General features: G+C 43.5%; 1 protein-coding gene and 1 long non-coding RNA gene across 2 annotated transcripts; one reads left to right on the forward strand and one right to left on the reverse strand.

Annotated features, from left to right (window-relative positions):
• LOC135559696 (uncharacterized) lies at positions 1-1,594 on the forward strand. The gene is made up of 2 exons (XR_010458544.1): positions 1-381; positions 600-1,594. It is a non-coding gene; the product is annotated as an uncharacterized LOC135559696 (long non-coding RNA).
• Positions 1,595-1,617: 23 nt separating this feature from the next.
• mrps22 (mitochondrial ribosomal protein S22) lies at positions 1,618-15,386 on the reverse strand. The gene is made up of 7 exons (XM_029645846.2): positions 15,226-15,386; positions 10,658-10,818; positions 10,332-10,496; positions 9,913-10,140; positions 9,653-9,798; positions 2,258-2,366; positions 1,618-2,136 (listed from the first exon to the last, which is right to left on the reverse strand). The coding sequence occupies exons 1-7, from the start codon at positions 15,350-15,352 to the stop codon at positions 2,047-2,049; spliced, it is 1,026 nt and encodes a 341-aa protein (XP_029501706.1). The 5' UTR covers positions 15,353-15,386; the 3' UTR covers positions 1,618-2,046.
• Positions 15,387-20,853: the final 5,467 nt, after the last annotated feature.

Genomic DNA, 20,853 nt, shown 5'->3' on the forward strand with positions numbered 1-20,853 from the left:
CCTACCCCCAGCACCACTCATAGACTTATCCCCAGCACCACTCATAGACCTATCCCCAGCACCACTCATAGACCTATCCCCAGCACCACTCATAGACCTATCCCCAGCACCACTCATAGACCTATCCCCAGCACCACTCATAGACCTATCCCCAGCACCACTCATAGACCTATCCCCAGCACCACTCATAGACCTAGCCCCAGCAGTAGACCCCTACCCAGGTGCTTCCACCAGAGCCAGCCCCTGCAGCCGTCCTCTTAGAGGGTAAAGGAGTGGAGCCAGCCCCTGCAGCCGTCCTCTTAGAGGGTAACGGAGTGGAGCCAGCCCCTAGCAGCAGCATCCATGGACCTGCTGGGCCTGAAAGATAAATGGAATGAAGAGGTAAACCTGGCCTGGCCAGAGTTGATACATCATGCCAAGACTTACACAGTATTTAGTATTTAATGCTAATCTATATTGGAAATCTCCTTTTGATGTTTGATATTGAATAATGATGTATGAATATTAAGGGACAACAGTGTACCAGTAAGGTAGTTCACCCTCGCTCACACCTAGTCTTCCACTGACTCATCACTCATATACATTGCTTTTCCCTCCAGGGCCTTGACGATCTGGACCTGGACATCGACTTCTTAGACTGAAAGTGTTGGAGGAATGTCCTTAAAGTGACTAAAGAACACGTGTTGTTCATACTCCTAGTGAAACGGCGTGTGGGCGGGAGGTGGGGTTTTGACCTTTACAGTGAAACTGGTGAAAGTCGGGTGGAGCTGGTCTTTCGGTCTTTAAACTGTGAACCACAATGCAAGGGGGTTTGTAGAACGCTTTGGGTGAGAATGGATGGACAGGGTCCCATTCATTAGGAACAAACGTAGGAAATGTTTTGCAGCGGGAAAAAATATATATATATTTTTGAACAGGTACAAATTTACTGTGTCGAATCAATTTCTGGTTAAATGCTGAACGCGACTCCGGGGAGTATTCATTAGTCAGATTTCATTGCATAACATTTGGTCTGTTGCTAAATGTTTTTGCAATGGATAACAAGTTTCTGTTGGACAAATTCAAGTAGGTCCCTCCCCATTTTGTTTTTTTTGCTTCCTAGAGTAAACTCTTTCCTTTGCAAAACATTTAGCAACAGAATCCAACTAATAAATACACCCCGATTTTGAAATCCTTTGTGCGGTACCTCATCGTCCACTCTCACATTGACCCACAGTATAGAATGAAATGTAGTGTGAACCAGAGGGGGTCATTGGGTTGAAATGTTTACCTTATCCAATCACATAGGAAGCTGGGAATAGAGTAGTTCTCTACACTACGTCTTACCCCTAGATAAGCAGGCTTACAGGGTCTATCTTTCATTAGTTAGGTTAGGTCCTCTCCACAGGTGTTGAGCTTGTGTTCAGTATACCTCTACTTGTCTGGGCACGCATGCTGCTCTGCCATGGTCTAGTGCCTTAGGTCTCTGCTGTTTTTAAAGGGAACCTACTTCATTGTTATAGATGTGATTCCAAGTGCCTTCTGTATGACTGGTCTGGAAAAGGGAATGAAATGTTATCAACTCAATAAATATGACAAGTGTTTGTCTGAATCAGGCCATAGGAATAATTCAGAGACTGTAAATAAAGACATTTTTATTTTGAATGTACATCATGAGAAATAAACAGCTTACTCAGTTCCAATGTGAGACAGTATGATTAAGGTTATGGACAAATGACATGGTTGAAATGCAGAAGTGAATATCTGCACTGCATCGTGTGCCCTTCCACCAAATGATAAAAGACAAATTTGAAGGACCCCAGATATGTGCACATTTTGATGCCATTTATTGCCAATGGACACTTGGCTTACAAGTGGTTCATATGAGCTCCATAGTTCAAGGACTAAGTTATTCTTTTTGCTCACCGTAATTGTCCAGTTGATGAAAGTTTTGATCATGGATAGGCAGGCCATTGGGGATAATGTCACAGCTCTGTTGGTGTGAGGTGTATGGGGCAGTCAGACTGAGCTCTGCTGTCCTGTGGTTGGTGTGGTGATGCATGACGGTCAGACGGTACTCTCTGCGGCGGTCTGCTCGTAGGCCTGCAGGGCCAGCTCTACGTATCCTGCCCTCTGGGACTCCCGCTTAGCGTAGATCTGGTGGGGAACAGACACAGAGGTTAAACAAAGGGTTTACTGGGTAACATGGCTACCAATACGTTGACTGGTGCATCAACCAGGTTCTGAGATGCACTAGTGTCTGCTGATTGGGCCTCACCTTGAGCAGGTCCAGTCCGTAGGCCTGTTGGCTAGAGGCCTCCTGGGCTGTCTCACTGTGTGGATGGACCTTGTTGAACAGACCTACCAGACTCACTGCATCCTGCAACCTAGAACAAAGAGAACAATACAGCCACTGTTAGAGTGGCTACTCTGGGCTACCAATCACAGCTATGGTGTGAAATCACTACTTGTCACATTTAGGGCTGAGGTGGTCACAAAATTTAGTCAGTCGGTTGACCGTTAATTAACAAACACATGTAGCATCTCCTGGCTTCCACACATAGCCTACAAGCCATTTTAAATAGTGTAATAAATCCTTGTAATATAGTCTACACCTTCACAATAAATACATGATGTATTTTAGACAGGTCTAAAGAAACATGATATGAAGAACATGTAGGCTATTTCAGAAGAACAGAATAGCATACTCTGATACGTCCTTATGTGGCTATGCCAAATGGCTGTGGGCTAAACTAGTTCATTTAGCAGACAAGATTTGCTTATTATAACGTGGCATTATTTTGTAGTATGAAGAATACAATTGAACAAAGCTGAATAAAATAGAAATATTTTCTCCAAACGTTGAGGGAATGCCCACATGCGGCTATTCTGTGTCGAGCAGATAACAAAAATAGGTACTCCTACAGTGGGGCAAAAAAGTATTTAGTCAGCCACCAATTGTGCAAGTTCTCCCACTTAAAAAGATGAGAGGTATATTATAGTTCTTCCACCATAATTTGCAAATAAATTCATTAAAAATCCTACAATGTGATTTTCTTCCCTCATTTTGTCTGTCATAGTTGAAGTGTACCTATGATGAAAATTACAGGCCTCGTCTTTTTAAGTGGGAGAACTTGCACAATTGGGATCTGACTAAATACTTTTTTTGCCCCACTGTATATGCTTAATTTAGAGTTATTAATGTAACTTTAGTTCTACAAACGTTGGGCAATACGTTTAGATTTTTAATACATTTTAAGGCTGCACGATGAGACTAATGGTGAAAGGCATGAGCTCTGCTTAGTTTTTTGTGCAGGCTGTACGCACTCCAATAGACTCTCATTCACAATTTTACAAGCACTTGCTAGTGACTCGAATATCACGACGGCATCCCCTTTGTGGCTGTAACACAGCCTAAAAAAATCCAAGCCTTTTGCGGCCCTGAATGCTGCATTGTTCCCTACTCTGAGTGTGCTGCGCAATCCGAAGCGCGTCTCAGTCACATGGCTGTCCGTAATGTGACCAGGTCTTTCCCACAGGCTACAAGTAAAGCCAGACACATCGGAGACGCAACTGTCAGCCAATAAGACGAGTAGGCCTAACAGGCTGACTACACTGCTCGCGTCGCGTGTGCAAAATAAAATTTGAAATCTATATTATTCAATTATTGCACCCACACTGCTCGAGCGTCTGCATTGCCAAGGGCTAAAATAGAAGTCAGTTCTATTTGTGAGATCGTGCTGCAAGTCCTGCCTCTCCCATCTCCTCATTGGTTTATAGAAGCAGGTATCCACGTGCCATCTCTTCATTGGTTATACCCACGTGGATGACTGAAAGACGAACAAGGTCAGTGGCAGTAATGCACCTAATTTATGAAAGTTGCCAATCGCAATATGAAGTAAAGAGAAGGAAAAGCCTGGAAAAAGGAGAGATGAATAGAAACTATTCGGTTGACTGTTTTACGTGTGGATTAATTGGCGGAATAGAGGACCTTGTGCATTTCAGGTAAAATAACAACAATGTTTATATCACAGGACAAATTAGCTAGCAACAGCAAGCTAGCTCAATAGGACAAATTACCTAAGAAGTGCAAGCTAGCTAGTTAAATTGCCATAAATGTTTAATGCTTTACAACCTGTCCCCAAATGAATATAATTGGTTCAGAGTTTTGATATTTTAACCTGCATGTCGTGATCGCGTTTGGTGTGGGGGGGGGGCAAAATGCATTAATGCACGATGGCGCACACGCGCAGCCGGTTTGGGTTCCATGTTAGGCTCTACACCCGCTTGTAAAGCAGATTAAGTTATTTGGCCACTTTAGTTGTGATACAAACCTTATTAAAACATATAGGCCTATGGGCTAGGCTACATGAGGTAGTATGATTCTAACAAGTCGCAAAAGGCATTGTTTCTTATGCTGGGCATCATTCACATGTGATAATATATAATTCAGTGATGGGATAATAGTCACCCATCAGACTATTCTTGATTTGATCTAGTCTTTACATATACTAAATAATATATATACACTAAATATTATATATATATATATATATATGTGTGTGTGAGACATCCCCGTGGTTTATTTTCATGCCAGCCAGGTAGGCAATATCCCTGTTGTAAATATAAGCAATGTGCTTAATATTAGGAACGGTGAGAAATAAATATAGTAGACCTAGCCTATAGAAAAATGATGGGATCCTCTTTTTATTAGCAGCCATCACTCTGTTTTCTCCCACAATTACACAGCCTATAGAAATGTTGAGCAACATTAGCTCATGGGCTCTCATGAAGTGTTTGATTAGATTTTTGAATACATTTGCATTGATGTCAGAGTGATTAGAAGGCCAATAGAGTGCTGAGTACCAGGCAGTTAGAAAGTTTGGTAGGTTACTAATGACCATCAGCAGCATCAGAGCTTGGAGAAGCCTTCATTTGACTGCCTTCATGACTCGTGACGGCCGGGGGGTGGTAATACAGTCACTGCAACAGCCCTAGTCACAATGCCTACAAAACACTTTTATAACAGATGGCATGGGGTGTCATAGTTTTATTAAAGTTGGAGAAAAACCAGGAGGTACTAGGACCCCTGGGGTTACTTGGCCTATCCACAGGGGGTACTAGGACCCCTGGGGTTACTTGGCTTATCCACAGGGGGTACTAGGACCCCTGGGGTTACTTGGCCTATCCACAGGGGGTACTAGGACCCCTGGGGTTACTTGGCCTATCCACAGGGGGTACTAGGACCCCTGGGGTTACTTGGCCTACCCACAGGGGGTACTAGGACCCCTGGGGTTACTTGGCCTATCCACAGGGGGTACTAGGACCCCTGGGGTTACTTGGCCTACCCACAGGGGGTACTAGGACCCCTGGGGTTACTTGGCCTACCCACAGGGGGTACTAGGACCCCTGGGGTTACTTGGCCTATCCACAGGGGGTACTAGGACCCCTGGGGTTACTTGGCCTACCCACAGGGGGTACTAGGACCCCTGGGGTTACTTGGCCTACCCACAGGGGTACTAGGACCCCTGGGGTTACTTGGCCTACCCACAGGGGGTACTAGGACCCCTGGGGTTACTTGGCCTACCCACAGGGGGTACTAGGACCCCTGGGGTTACTTGGCCTATCCACAGGGGGTACTAGGACCCCTGGGGTTACTTGGCCTATCCACAGGGGGTACTAGGACCCCTGGGGTTACTTGGCCTATCCACAGGGGGTACTAGGACCCCTGGGGTTACTTGGCCTATCCACAGGGGGTACTAGGACCCCTGGGGTTACTTGGCCTACCCACAGGGGGTACTTGGGAAGATTAATGATACCATAGGCTAACTGGTCAAATTCACATGAGGGGGTACTTCAGGGGTACTCCGGGCAGAGCTAAATTCAGTAGGTCAGTGGTTCCCAAACTTTTTATAGTCCCGTACCCCTTCAAACATTCAACCTCCAGCTGTGTACCCCCTCTAGCACCAGAGTCAGCGCACTCTCAAATGTTGTTTTTTGCCATAATTGTAAGCCTGCCACACAGACACGATACATTTATTAAACATAACAATGAGTGTCAGTTTATACTCGGAGCACAGCCCAATCCAGAAATCTGGCAGTGGCTTCTGATTCAATTCAAATTTCACAGAACTGCTTTTTGCAATTTCGATGAGGCCCTCTTGTTAGGATATCAGTAAGTGGACTGGAGGCAGGGCATGAAAGGGATAATGAATCCAGTTGTTTGTGTCGTCCGTTTCGGGAAAGTACCTGTGTAATTGCACACCCAGCTCACTCAGGTGCTTCGCTATATCACATTTGACATGGTCCGTAAGCTTGAGTTCATTTGCACACAAAAAGATCATACAATAATGGAAAGACCTGTGTGTTGTCCTTGTTAATGCAGACAGAAAAGAGCTCCAACTTCCTAACCATAGCCTCAATTTTGTCCTTCACATTGAATATAGTTGTGGAGAGTCCCTGTAATCCTAGAATCAGATCATTCAGGTGAGAAAAAGCATCACCCAGATAGGCCAGTCGTGTGAGAAACTCGTCATCATGCAACCGGTCAGACAAGTGAAAATGATGGTCAGTAAAGAAAACTAAGCTAATCTTTCAATTGAATAAAAACGTGTCAATACTTTGCCCCTTGATAAGCGTTACATGGTCACTGCCCATATCATTGCATTGTGCAGAAAATACGTCAGTTCAGGGACCTTGCTTTAACAAAGTTAACCATTTTCACTGTAGTGTCCAAAACATCTTTCAAACTATCAGGCAGCAAGAGCCTCTCGGTGGATACGGCAGTGTACCCAAGTGGTGTCGGGAGCAACTGCTTGCATTCGCATTACCACTCCACTATGTCTCCCTGTCATGGCTTTTGCACCATCAGTACAGATACCAACACATCTTGACCACCAAAGTCCATTTGATGTCCAGTACTTTAAAAATATCCTCTCTTGTTGTCCTGGTTTCCAGAAGAGGATGTCTTCCTTAATTGACCACGTATAAACGTAACCGACATACAGTTGAAGTCAGAAGTTTACATACATGTAGTTTTGAGTCATTAAAACTAGTTTTTCAACCACTCCACAAATGTCTTTTTAACAAACTATAGTTCTGGCAAGTCGGTTAGGACATCTACTTTGTGCATGACACAAGTCATTTTTCCAACAATTGTTTACAGACGGATTATTTCACTGTATCACAATTCCAGTGGGTCAGAAGTTGACATACACTAAGTTGACTGTGCCTTTAAACAGCTTGGAAAATTCCAGAAAATAATGTCATGGCTTTAGAAGCTTCTGATAGGCTAATTTACATAATTTGAGTCAATTGGAGGTGTACCTGTGGATGTATTTCAAGGCCCACCTTCAAACTCAGTGCCTCTTTGCTTAACATCATGGGAAAATCAAAAGAAATCAGCCAAGACCTCAGAAAAACAATTTTAGACCTCCACGAGTCTGGTTCATCCTTGGAAGCAATTTCCAAACACCTGAAGGTACCACGTTCATCTGTACAAACAATAGTATGCAAGTATGAACACCATGGGACCACGCAGCCGTCATACCGCTCAGGAAGGAGACGCATTCTGTCTCCTAGAGATGCTGGAGGAAACAGGTACAAAAGTATATATATCCACAGTAAAAAGAGTCTTAAATCGACATAACCTGAAAGGCAGCTCAGCAAGGAAGAAGCCACTGCTCCAAAACTGCCATAAAAAAGCCAGACTACGATTTGTAACTGCACATGGGGACACAGATCACACTTTTTGGAGAAATGTCCTCTGGTCTGATCAAACAAAAATAAAACTGTTTGGCCATAGTGACCATCGTTATGTTTGAAGGAAAAAGGGGGATGCTTGCAAGCCGAAGAACACCATCCCAACCGTGAAGCACGGGGTGGCAGCATCATGTTGTGGGGGTGCTTTGCTGCAGGAGGGACTGGTGCACTTCACAAAATAGATGACATCATGAGGAGGAAAATTATGTGGATATATTGAAGCAACATTTCAAGACATCAGTCAGGAAGTTAAAGCTTGGTCGCAAATGGGTCTCCCAAATGGAGAATGGCTCCAAGCATACTTCCAAAGTTGTGGCAAAATGGCTTAAGGACAACAAAGTCAAGGTATTGGAGTGACCATCACAAAGCCCTGACCACAATCCTATAGAACATTTGTGGGCAGAAGTGAAAAAGCATGTGCGAGCAAGGAGGCCTACAAACCTGACTCAGTTACACCAGCTCTGTCAGGAGGAATGGGCCAAAACCTCACCCAACTTATTGTGGGAAGCTTGTGGAAGGCTACCCGAAACATTTGCCCCAGGTAAAAAAAAAAATAACGGCAATGCTACCAAATACTAATTGAGTGTATGTAAACTTCTGACCAACTGGGAATGTGATGAAAGAAATAAAAGCTGAAATAAATCACTATTATTCTGACATTTCACATTCTTAAAATAAAGTGGTGATCCTAACTGACCTAAAACAGGGGATTTTTACTCGGTTAAATGTCAGGAATTGTGAAAATCTGAGTTTGAATGTTTTTGGCTAAGGTGTATGTAAACTTCCGACTTCAACTGTATACCAGGAGCTGGTCTGTTGACTCATCCAGCTGTAACACATAGAATTCACTGGCTTATATGTGAAGCAGTAACTGTTTCAAAACATCTCCTGCCATGTCACTGATACGTCGTGAAACAGTGTTGTTTGATGAAGTCATTGTCTGTATCGTTTTTGGCCTTTTCCCCTCAGCATTGTCCCAGCCATACCCGCGGCAGCAGGAAGAATGAAGTCCTCCACAATAGTATGTGGCTTGCCTGTCCTAGCCACTCAGTAGCTCACCATATAAGACACTTCTAGCCTCTTCTTATTAATGGTATCTGTTGCTTTTATACATCTTACTAAACGAAAGTCACCTTAATTCTCACTCAAAAAACTCCCTTGGCTTATTTTCCAAATTGGCATGTTTTGTTTCTAAATGTCTGCACAAGAGTGAAGGTTTCATTGAGTTGTGAGATAGTACTTTTGCACATATAACAGGAAAGGCACTACTCCCAAAATAATTTAACCACAAATCAATGTAGTTCTCATCATATTTTTGCCTCTTCGATGGTCCATTGTCCCCGTCTGTTGTTCGGTGCTTTCCTGGGTAAGGGGGCAGTAGCTCTTTGGCCGCATCAGATTCACAACTGTCAGTGTCCATGTTAGCTGGGCTAACAACAAATGTAGAATTACTGATGCTAGCATTGGATGTGCTCGTGGAAGCAGAACAACTTGTGTCGTCGACAGGTGAAGGTGTAATACTGCTGGTAGTAGCAGTATTACCAGTAGAGCTGGTATGTGTCTCTATGGACGTGGGCCTTACTTTTTTTAACCATTTATCCATTTTTGAGCAAACGGAATGAGCAGCAGCAACGTTTTGCAACATACAGACCATTAGTGGAATTCCCGCAAGAGAGTAATGGTTAATGTGACTGGGTGTTAATTATTTGACTAGCCTACCTGTATTTGACATTGTGTGTTATTTCACTGAACACTATTTTTGGCAGTGAAATGAGGCTACTCCGGCGAGAGAGAGAAACTCACTCCGTTGGAAAATATAAATGGTCTGTTTGAAAATGAGAAGGGAAAAAAAGTAGGTGGTACAGTAACCAAAAAAAGGTTGTCAACCCCTGCTCTAACACAAGATACTCACAGGTCCTTCTGCAGCATGTCTATCATGAGTCCGTCCACCCTCCTGGCATTGACCAGGTACCAGACCAGGCCTCCAAAGTGTCTGGTGGAGCGCAGCAGATCATACTTCCCCATCTTCTCTAGATCCTCATAGGTGGCTGCATGCACCTGGACAACAGAGCACAGCCAATAGGGAGAGAGATTTACTAACTGCTAATGGGTAATAACTGAAGCATACATCTGGACAGCCTGTTGAGGAGTGTGAAGGAAGTGGTATTTTACCCTGATGTATTCTGAGGAGTCAGGTTCAAACTGGACCTGGCACAGATCCAACACATCCTCATGACGATCCTGGCCAAACACCATCTTCAGGTTGTCCTCCTTGAAGACAGGGGGTGCTGTGAGCCTGCGGCCCTCTTTAGGAAAGTAGACCTGCAGGAACCTATCCCTCTCCTCCCACGATGCCTTCCTCAGAGTCCCAGTGGGTTCCCGGATCACTATGAACCGCTCCTGGAAACAACCATTGAAGAGAGAACAAAACTAGACAGTGCGAAGACTAAAGAGCACTAATTGTTTGAGGCATTGTAAATGATATCCAACATTTATGTTGGACACAAGCCATTACGCACACTTTGCTTGTCGTGCATGTTGAATAAGATGTTGGTGGACACAAACAAACACACCCTTCCTCTCTCTCCTACCCTGTGTGGTATGTTGAAGGTGATGTCAGTGAACACGTATTTGGCTGTGTCCATGCCCTCCAGGATCTTGTCCTCAGACAGGACATCGTTGATGGGCTTCCTCTCCGGCAGCACTGGAGGCATCTTCAGCAGCCTCTGGGCCTGCTCCCTGGCACTCTGGGTCGCCTACAACACACACACAGTGTGACGCATTAACAAGAATGACACCAGCTATACATGGGATGTAATCTGCCAACTGAAATGTTCAGAATGTTGCAGTAGATGTTGTAGAGACATTCTCTACTCTGCATGACAGACAAACTATCTGCCCTACTGTGTGTGTGTACCTCTTCCAGCTGTGCGTCTGTCATGAGTTTGTACTTGGGGGGCTTCAGCTCCTGTTTGATGGGTCTGAACACCTTCTCCAGGTTCAAGCCTGTGATTCTGGTTAGGATGTCCTGCACCTCTGAATCCAGAAACTGGGGCTTCACATGGGCATCTGGAGAACCTAGAAACAAATTAATGACTTCAGAGATGGATGAAGCTAGCTCTGGTCTCGGATCTGCAGGTACGGCCTGCATCAGAGCTAGTCACACTACGCATATTGACACAGGAAGTGACCTCACTGATGACGCAAAACAGGAAGAATGGCGCCAAGAACAAACCAAAGATTATGTACAAACCTTCTGAATACAAGCCTTCTAGATATTTTTCATAATTGCACTTGATCTTCAACTACTAGAATGATTGTTCCATGTTCTCCAAAGAATCTTAAGACGGACTCTGTACTTAAAGATCAGAAATCAAACTTGACAAGAGTGAGCAGGAATAAGTCGTAAATATACAAATATATTTTACCTAGGGATGAAATAGCTACAGAGATAAGTGTCTTTATAGTCTTGCTCAAGGTAATTCTGGCAAAGTGGAATTATGATTTTGGGGAAAAAAAGTGTGTCCCTGCCTTTTTGGGTGAGTTACAATAGTATCTATATTGAAGCCAGTCCCTAAACAAATCAAGGACAACCACCCGAGCCACAGTCTGTTCACCACGCTATCATCCAGAAGGCGAGGTCAGTACAGGTGCATCAAAGCTGGGACAGAAGCTGTTTTTCAGTCTCAATCTCAAGGCCATCAGACTTAAATAGCCATCAATAGCCAGCCTCCACCCAGTAACCTGCCTTGAACTTAGTGCCTGCCATCCGGTTACTCAATTCTGCACCTTAGAGGCTGCCGCCCTATGTACATAGAATCACTGGTCCCTTTAGTAATGTTTACATACTGTGTTCTAGTCAATGCCACTCTGACATTGCTTGTCCTAATATATATATATTTTTAAATTATTCTATTATTTTAGATGTGTGTATTGTTGTGAATTGTTAGATACTACTGCACTGTTGGTGCTAGGAACACAAGTATCTGCTAAATATGTATGTGACCAATAAAATTTGATTTGAGCTTAAAAGGAAAGATTCACCCATTTTGAATGTTATATTGTTTTTGACAATTGCCTTTCAATTCCCTGGGTCATTTCATGTTTATCTGAGCTATTGCCGTTCAAGCAGGCAGAAATTCAGCCATTATGACGTAGCATTGTGATAAATCCGCTCTCACTACACTGGAAGTTACACTGAACAAAAATATACAAATATAAAATGCAACATGTAAAGTGTCGGTCCCATGTTTCATGAGCTAAAATAAAAGATCCCAGAAATATTCCATTAAAAAAAAAGTTAGCGAGCATTTCTCCTTTGCCGAGATAATCCCATCCACCTCACAGGTGTGGCATATCAAGAAGCTGATTAAATGGCATGATCATTACACAGGTGTACCTTGTGCTGGGGACAATAAAAGGCCATTAAAATGTGCAATTATGTCACAAAACACAATGTCACAGATGGCTCAAGTTGAGGGAGCGTGCAATTGGCATGCTGACTGCAGGAAATTCCACCAGAGCTGTTGCCAGAGGATGTAATGTTAAGTTCTCTACCATAAGCCGCCTCCAACATAATTTTTGAGAATTTGGCAGTACATCCAACCAGCCTCACCACAGCAGACCACGGCAATGGCATCATGCAGGCGAGTGGTTTGCTGATGTCAACGTTGTGAACAGTGTCCCATGGTGACGATGGGGTTATGGTATAGGCAGGCATACGCTACAAACAATGAACACAATTGCATTTTATCAATGGCAATTTGAATGTACAAAAATACCATTCCGAGATCCCGAGTACCATTTTTTTAAAAGGTATCTGACCAACGAGATGCATATCTGTATTCCGAGTCATGTGAAATCCATAGGTTAGGGCCTAATAAATAAATTCACATTGACTGTTTTCCTCATACGAACCTATAACCCAGTAAAATCTTTGAAATTGTTGCATGTTGGGTTTATGTTTTTGTTCACTATAATAGAAATACGACTTTTAGATGGCGAAAACGTCAATCAAGTCAGATTTCAATAGTGGCCGATGTCATAACGCGAGAGGTTGTCTTCTCTTCAAATGAGCCATTGATCATATTCTTTTAATATTCCTACCTCGAAAAGTTAGCCTGTTCAGGCCATGGTAGCCAGATACAATGTCTGTGATGCAACGAGTCTGATTGCTGCCACGTTCAAAACAACTTTAAACTCAGATATCAGAAATCTCCCACTCCCAAAAGGTCAAGACAACTGGGCACACACAAACGTGCTTCCGAATGGGAAAAAATATTTCCAACTCAGAAAATGTCAGAAGCTCTGGCATCTTACAAGAGCTTTTACGTATTTAATTTAACTAGGCAAGTCAGTTAAGATAAAAGTCTTAGTTACAATGATGGCCTACCTATAAGACAAAAGGCCTCCTGTGGGGTAGGGGGCTGGTTTTAAAACACATTTCATATCTATATAGGACAACATACACATCACCACAAGCAAAACAACACAACATAGCAAGGCAGCAACACATGACAACAGCACAAAACACTGTACATACATTATGGAGCAGACAACAGCACAAAACACTGTACATACATTATGGAGCAGACAGCAGCACAAAACACTGTACATACATTATGGAGCAGACAGCAGCACAAAACACTGTACATACATTATGGAGCAGACAACAGCACAAAACACTGTACATACATTATGGAGCAGACAACAGCACAAAACAAACATTATGCAGCACAAAACATACATTATGGAGCAGACAGCAGCACAAAACACTGTACATACATTATGGAGCAGACAGCAGCACAAAACACTGTACATACATTATGGAGCAGACAACAGCACAAAACACTGTACATACATTATGGAGCAGACAGCAGCACAAAACACTGTACATACATTATGGAGCAGACAACAGCACAAAACACTGTACATACATTATGGAGCAGACAGCAGCACAAAACACTGTACATACATTATGGAGCAGACAGCAGCACAAAACACTGTACATACATTATGGAGCAGACAGCAGCACAAAACACTGTACATACATTATGGAGCAGACAACAGCACAAAACACTGTACATACATTATGGAGCAGACAAAACAGCACAAAACACTGTACATACATTATGGAGCAGACAGCAGCACAAAACACTGTACATACATTATGGAGCAGACAACAGCACAAAACACTGTACATACATTATGGAGCAGACAACAGCACAAAACACTGTACATACATTATGGAGCAGACAACAGCACAAAACACTGTACATACATTATGGAGCAGACAACAGCACAAAACACTGTACATACATTATGGAGCAGACAGCAGCACAAAACACTGTACATACATTATGGAGCAGACAGCAGCACAAAACACTGTACATACATTATGGAGCAGACAACAGCACAAAACACTGTACATACATTATGGAGCAGACAGCAGCACAAAACACTGTACATACATTATGGAGCAGACAGCAGCACAAAACACTGTACATACATTATGGAGCAGACAACAGCACAAAACACTGTACATACATTATGGAGCAGACAACAGCACAAAACACTGTACATACATTATGGAGCAGACAACAGCACAAAAGGTAGAAACAGCAGTACATCAGGCAAAGCAGCCACACCTGTCAGTAAGAATGTCCATGATTGAGTTTTTGAAGCGATTGAGATGAAACTGTCCAGTTTGAGTGTTTGTTGCAGTCACTAGCTGTAGCGAACTGAAAAGAGGAGTGACCCAGGGATGTGTGTGCTTTGGGAACCTTTAACAGAATGTGACTGGCAGAACGGGTGTTGGATGTGGAGGAGGGCAACAGTAGATATCTCAGATAGGGGAGGGAGGCCCTAAGAGGGTTTTATAAATAAGCATCAACCAGTGGGTCTTGCGACGGCTATACAGCGATGACCAGTTTACAGAAGAGTATAGAGTGCAGTGATGAGCTCCGACTTCCCGCTCTGAAGATCACTGAAGTCATGACATCGCCCCCCCACCAGTAGTTTGTGCTAAATAAAATGATAATAATACTTTCAAGACTAGTGGAAAATCCATTTCTTTTAAACGGAGGTCAAAGCATGACGTCAGTTATCTTCAGGTCGGAAAGTCGAGTCTCTAGAAAGATGACCGTGTTCGTCTTGGAATTCCTAGTTGGATGACCGTTAACGATTTCAAGTCTGAACTTTTCCGAGTTCGCAGTTATCTTGAACGCGCTGAATTCGGAGATTTCAGAGTTCCCAGTTTTGAACGCAGCATAGATGTACGTTCTTGTCAACATGTGTGTAAATAGCTCCTAGGATAACAGCTAGCTACCAGTACCATTCAAGTGATTCAAATACTAAAACGTAAACGCTAGCAAAGTTTTCGCATAGGCAGCTAGCAGTAGGTAATAATAGCTGCACATGCTACAAGGTCAGTGGTAAAGCTCCAGTTTCTCAGTGTCGCCACAACATTGTAAATAAACGACTTACTGCTGTCAGACGGTGCACTGCACAACATCCTTCTGCTACATCTGATAAGTATTCCTGTGTTTTGATCGACATTTTGGACAAGAGAATAGCTCCTAAAGAGGCACCGTGCTGCACTAAACGCGGCCATGTTTGTAGCTACCTCATCTATTACACTATCGTGACCAAATACATACGACGTGGGAATCATGGGAGATGGAGTCTTCCGATTGTGTGACAGTTTTATAAAGGATGTTCACCAGATGGCGCAAATTGATCACGTATTCTGTGTCCACTTGCAATGTGTTCATGGTTACAGTGGTGATGCTCATGATACTGACATGTAGTCCTAGGTTGGAATAAGTACGAAAATGTATGCATTCACTACTGTAAATTGCCCTGAATAAGAGTGTCTGCTAAATGACTAAAATGTCAAATGAATAAGGAATTTAGTATTGTCCTCAAATTGTAAGTACCGTAAACATGTATTATGTTTGTCTGACCAATACAGACTGTCTTTTCTCATTACAAAAATGAATACAATACAAAAAATATTCCACTTAGATGCCATGAGTCTCAACATGTTGGGGTGCCAACAAAAAAACAAGTCTCTTGCCCTCTCTCTGCATGGTAGAATTGTGTCTGATGTAAGAAGTCAGCTATTCCTATATTCAGCAATTTGGTTGTTTTTCTGCACTGCTGTGTGATGTCTGCCTATCCTTGAGGCATAGCTTTGAGTTCAGAGTACTAGACATTCCTACACCATCGTTACAAAGTGTTCCTGCATTGTCTGATAGATAGCTGAGAAATCTGTCTGGATGATAGGAGCACACACACACACACTTTTTCAGACATACAAAACCCTTTCTCATGCAGACATACTCAAAAACACAGACACTTAACGTTGCACTTTAGCAAAGATTTACTGACAAACACCTTGTGATTTGGTTTGTGAAAAATTATCTCCAAGTATTTTTGAAACATTCTTAATAATACATGATCGTGGGATAGATTCTAGGGCAATATTTTTGTATGAAAACATTTTGTTAGATAGTTATTCATTCGTACCCATAAGTCAGCAGCTGATTGGACAGTTCTATAATGGTAGGCAATTTAATTTTGATTGTACACAATAGTGTATTCCACAATAAAAGGAGAGTGAAACCAAAGACTTTTGAGTATTTATTCAGAGAGAAAGAATAGGCTAGCTTTGGCAGACATTCTCTGGTCGTCCCTGGTAACATGTAGGAGTGAAGCCTTGATCACTGCTAAGATCTTCTAGAGAGGGATTATGTCAGACCAGGTGGCTATCTCTAACAGTGAGCCCACAGCACACACACACACACACACACACAAAAGCCACCACCATATTATACAGTCATGTAACCAGAGCTACCTATCTGTATGTCATCATCAAAAACAGCATGTGTCACACATAAATCCTTCCCCCAGGGAAGGGCTAGACAGTAGATGGGGGATGTAAGATAGAGCAAGGTAAAGGTGTGTGTTTGTCAGTAAAGAGGTGATGTGTAGCACGGCAGAGTAAAGCAGGGCAGACAGTGGTGTAGCTGTAGCTAGCTGTATGTAATGATGTGAGGATTGAGCTGTAAGGGACCTATGGCTCCAGATGTACACAGCTGTCGCTGTGTACTGCTAATCCTGCTACCCACAACTGAGTGCCCTGAGAGGGATGGCGAGAGCGGGAGAGAGGTGGTAAATGCTTTCTGCATTTCTGATTCTCCTCTGTTTTCTCTTTATTTTTCTGTAAGATAGAGGGAGTGATGGAGAAGAAATCCCTCTTTTTCTACATACACTACATGACCAAAAGTATGTGGATGCCGCACGTCGAGCGGTACCGGAGTGCCAAGTCTAGGACCAAAAGGCTCCTTAACAGCTTCTACCCCCAAGCCATAAGACTGCTGAACAATTCATAAAATGGCCACCTGGACTATTTACATTGACCCCCCCCCCCTCTTTGTTTTTACACTGCTGCTACTCGCTGTTTATTATCTATGCATAGTCACTTTACCCCTACCTACATGTACAAATTACCTTGACTAACCTGTACCCCCTGTATATAGCCTCATCATTGTTATTTTATTTTGTTACCTTTTATAATTTTTTACTTTAGTTTATTTGTTAAGTATTTTCTTAAACTGCATAGTTGGTTAAGAGCCTGTAAGTAAGCATTTCACTGTATGGTCTACATCTGTTGTATTCGGCACTGTCACACCCAGACCTGAGATATCTCTGTTTTCTTTATATTTTGGTTAGGTCAGGGTGTGACTAGGGTGGATACGTTAGTTTTTGTATTGTATTGGGTTTTTGTATGTCTAGGGTTTTGTAGGTCTAGGTATTTGTATGTGTTGGTGGCCTGATATGGTTCCCAATCATAGGCAGCTGTTTATCATTGTCTCTGATTGGGGATCATATTTAGGTAGCCATTTCCCTTTTGTGTTTCATGGGATCTTGTTCTATGTTTTGAAGCCTGTTTGCACTATTTATATTAGCTTCATGTTTCATTGTTTTGTTAGTTTGTTCAGTGTTCTTTCTTTAATAAAAGAAGAATGTACGAATACCACGCTGCACCTTGGTCTCCTTCGTACAACGTATGTGACAGGCACATGTGACCAATAAAGTTTGATTTGAATTGATCTGTTAACCCTCCTCCTCCTTTCTCTCGCAGTACAGCGATTGTTGGATTCAAACAGGAAGCTTGACACATGATGAGGCAAGATCAAGTTCAACACACACCCACATGTATATTTTGCATTTACATCTGAGTTAGGGTCAGTTGTATTTAGATTCAGGTAATTCAGCAGGAGATTCATTCGAATTTCATTTAAAGAACTGGAAAGTACAATTAGGGTGTTTTCAGCTCTTGACATGGGATTGACCCCAAATCTGAAGTACCTAGACAAACATGTAGGCCTACATATATTCTCCCACCCACACATTCAATATTGGACTGGTTGAGTGTAAGAGTGTGTATGTGTTACTGTGATTGGGCGCAGCAGGAAGAACAGAGAGGTGAAACCTGAGTGGAGGGGTTCTCTGATAGAGGGGCTGCTATGGCGGGCGGTGAGGGGGGCACTCAGGGAGCAAGTCAGTCAATATTTATTTGTCTTTCTGCACGGTGGACAGAGGAGAAGGGGTTCAGAGGTGAAACAGAAAGGTTTGTGACTATGGTGGAGGATGATCCTTCTTGAAAAACTATATGGCCAAAATGTGAGAACAGAAATATTACCAATGCCGTAGAGAGGAACAGTATCAGGTCACTAACAGTTCAAATAATGATTTCATTGAGGGTGAATTGTAATGTGCCAGTAACTTTGAGTAGAAAAGCATTTATTGACACTGACAGAGGAAGAAGAAAAATCTGAAAGGATACATTTTCCCTAATTCTACCAGTTTTAATTTCTCTCAAATGCTTCGGAAATAAGTGTTAAAAACAACCCTATGGTCAATGTCCGCGTCCCGTGGAAATCCAATTAGGATCATTTAAATATCCCAAAGATCGGTCTTTTCACAAAACCATCTGCAGCGTCCAAACGGTTTGGCCTAAAACTATTACGAAAGACGAGACTCCAGGGTGTTCTCTGTTTTGCTCTATGATCCCCACAAGCTTATTGGGACTCGTTTGATTTAGAGTTAGAGGTTAGGGAAAGTAGGATTTTGGATCGGAATCAGTGAATTGGTCCCCACAAGGATAGCTATACAAAACTGTGTGTGCATCAGCTGAGAAACAGGGGCATCTGTGGCTTCAGTCTCAAGGACAGCAGCTCCTCCTCTCGTCTTCGTCATTGAACAAAGAGGAGTGAGAATGGGAGAGGAGGAGATAGGAGGACAGAGAAGACAGATAGGGAGAGATTGAGGAGAGGAGAGGGAGGAAGAGAGAAGGGCATAGTGACATAGCGATGGGTTCCTCCACAACTATAATCTGCATCTTTTATAATGATTACCCAGGGATGGTACTGGTTCCCACCATACTGGAATCAGAGAGAGAGAGAGAAAGAGACAAAGAGAGAGAGCGAGATAGAGGGTGAGGGGAGAGAGAAAGAGAGAGTGATAGAGAGAGTTATGGAAAAAAAGGGAGAGTTCACCTGCACCCAGATTTCTGACCTCCCTTGACCCACCTACATCTGCTCATGCTCACTGGTTTCTATTCAAGCCCAGACTAGCCCCATGCCATGCACTAAGCTACAGTATATACCTCCCAAACTTTATTACGCTTCTCACACTAACTTCGGCACTTTTTGTCCAGCTTTACAAACACTCACAGACACGCACGCACGCACACACACACACACACACACACACACACACACACACACACACACACACACACACACACACACACACACACACACACACACACACACACACACACACACACACACACACACACACAGACTACCCCCGAACTCCTTCAAATGAAACTAGAACCAACCAGACATCTCACCCTGCTGTACCACCACCGTTAGAAAGGCCTGTAGACTGCATTTGTTTCCAACTAAAGCCTGTCTTGGTTTACATGCAACGAGAGAAGGCCCTCCTCTACACTCCTCTGGTCCACTCCTCTTATTATTTCATGCTGTTTTTATCATTTAGGCTGGGGGGGGGGGGGTGGATGGGGATGAGGATGGGGAGCGTGGCACTGATAAAGAAACTAATACCCTGGCACTGGGGAGGTCAGAGATCAAGCTGGGCGAACTGGGTGGTTAGGGGGGGTGAGGTGTTGTGAAGTAGTGTTGTGGGAGGCAGGTGGGCTTGTGGTGCCACATACTGGACTTTTAAGGGGAAGAAAGAAGAGAGGAGGGAGAAAGATTGAGTAAAAAGATTGAGGTAGGAAAGGTGCTCCTGAGTTGGGGGCTACACTGAGCCGGGGGCTACACTGAGCCGGGGCCTCATTGCGTGCCACATCATCCTGGACTTTTGAGGGACAAGAAGAAAGCAAGCGAAAGAGGGGAGGGAACGCTCTCTCTGGTCAGTGACAGTAATCAGAGCTAGTGTCCCACAGGAACAGGAAGTCCAATGGGATCCAGCTACTGATCCGCCCCAGCACTCGAAAGCCTCCACTACACCCTGTCCCACACACACACACACACACACACACACACACACACACACACACATATCACCCACAACTCCCACCACACACACCCGGCTCCAAATTAGCCTGGTGATTGAGCCGGCCACTAATTTTAGCCACAGACGCCCCGTTCCCTCCGAGCGGCCTTTGCATCCTGGCTTTGAATCAGAATTGTCGGAAGAAGAGGTGATCAATCGCTGTCATCCCTGCCAGGACAGAAAAAGGACAAATGCAGAGCACAGGGGGAGGCTGGGGAATGTTGTGGAAGTGGAGTAACGCCAGATCCTGACATCTGTTGTTGTTTTTATTATTGTCAGGTAGAGAGATTTGACATTTACGTGTGTGTGTGTGTGTGTGTGTGTGTGTGTGTGTGTGTGTGTGTGTGTGTGTGTGTGTGTGTGTGTGTGTGTGTGTGTGTGTGTGTGTCAGCTGAGAAACAGGGGCATCTCTGTGGCTATGAAAAATGTGTGTGAGTGAGAAACAGACAGAGAGAGAGCGAGAGAGAGAGATGTACTTTGTGTTCCCTAGTCTGATGACTCTATGATGGTGAAGAGCAGAGA

This window comes from Oncorhynchus nerka, linkage group LG14 (genome assembly GCF_034236695.1).
Source record: "Oncorhynchus nerka isolate Pitt River linkage group LG14, Oner_Uvic_2.0, whole genome shotgun sequence".
NCBI classification, from domain to species: Eukaryota; Metazoa; Chordata; class Actinopteri; order Salmoniformes; family Salmonidae; genus Oncorhynchus; species Oncorhynchus nerka.

Bases quoted from the DNA above. Each gene is read 5' to 3' on its own strand.
- mrps22 (XM_029645846.2), bottom strand. From the start codon at position 15,352: ATGGCCGCGTTTAGTGCAGCACGGTGCCTCTTTAGGAGCTATTCTCTT. The intron at 10,497-10,657 runs GTACACACACAC...TGTGTGTTGTAG, and splicing joins CAGACGCACAGCTGGAAGAG to GCGACCCAGAGTGCCAGGGA. The intron at 2,137-2,257 runs GTGAGGCCCAAT...GTTCCCCACCAG, and splicing joins ACGGACTGGACCTGCTCAAG to ATCTACGCTAAGCGGGAGTC.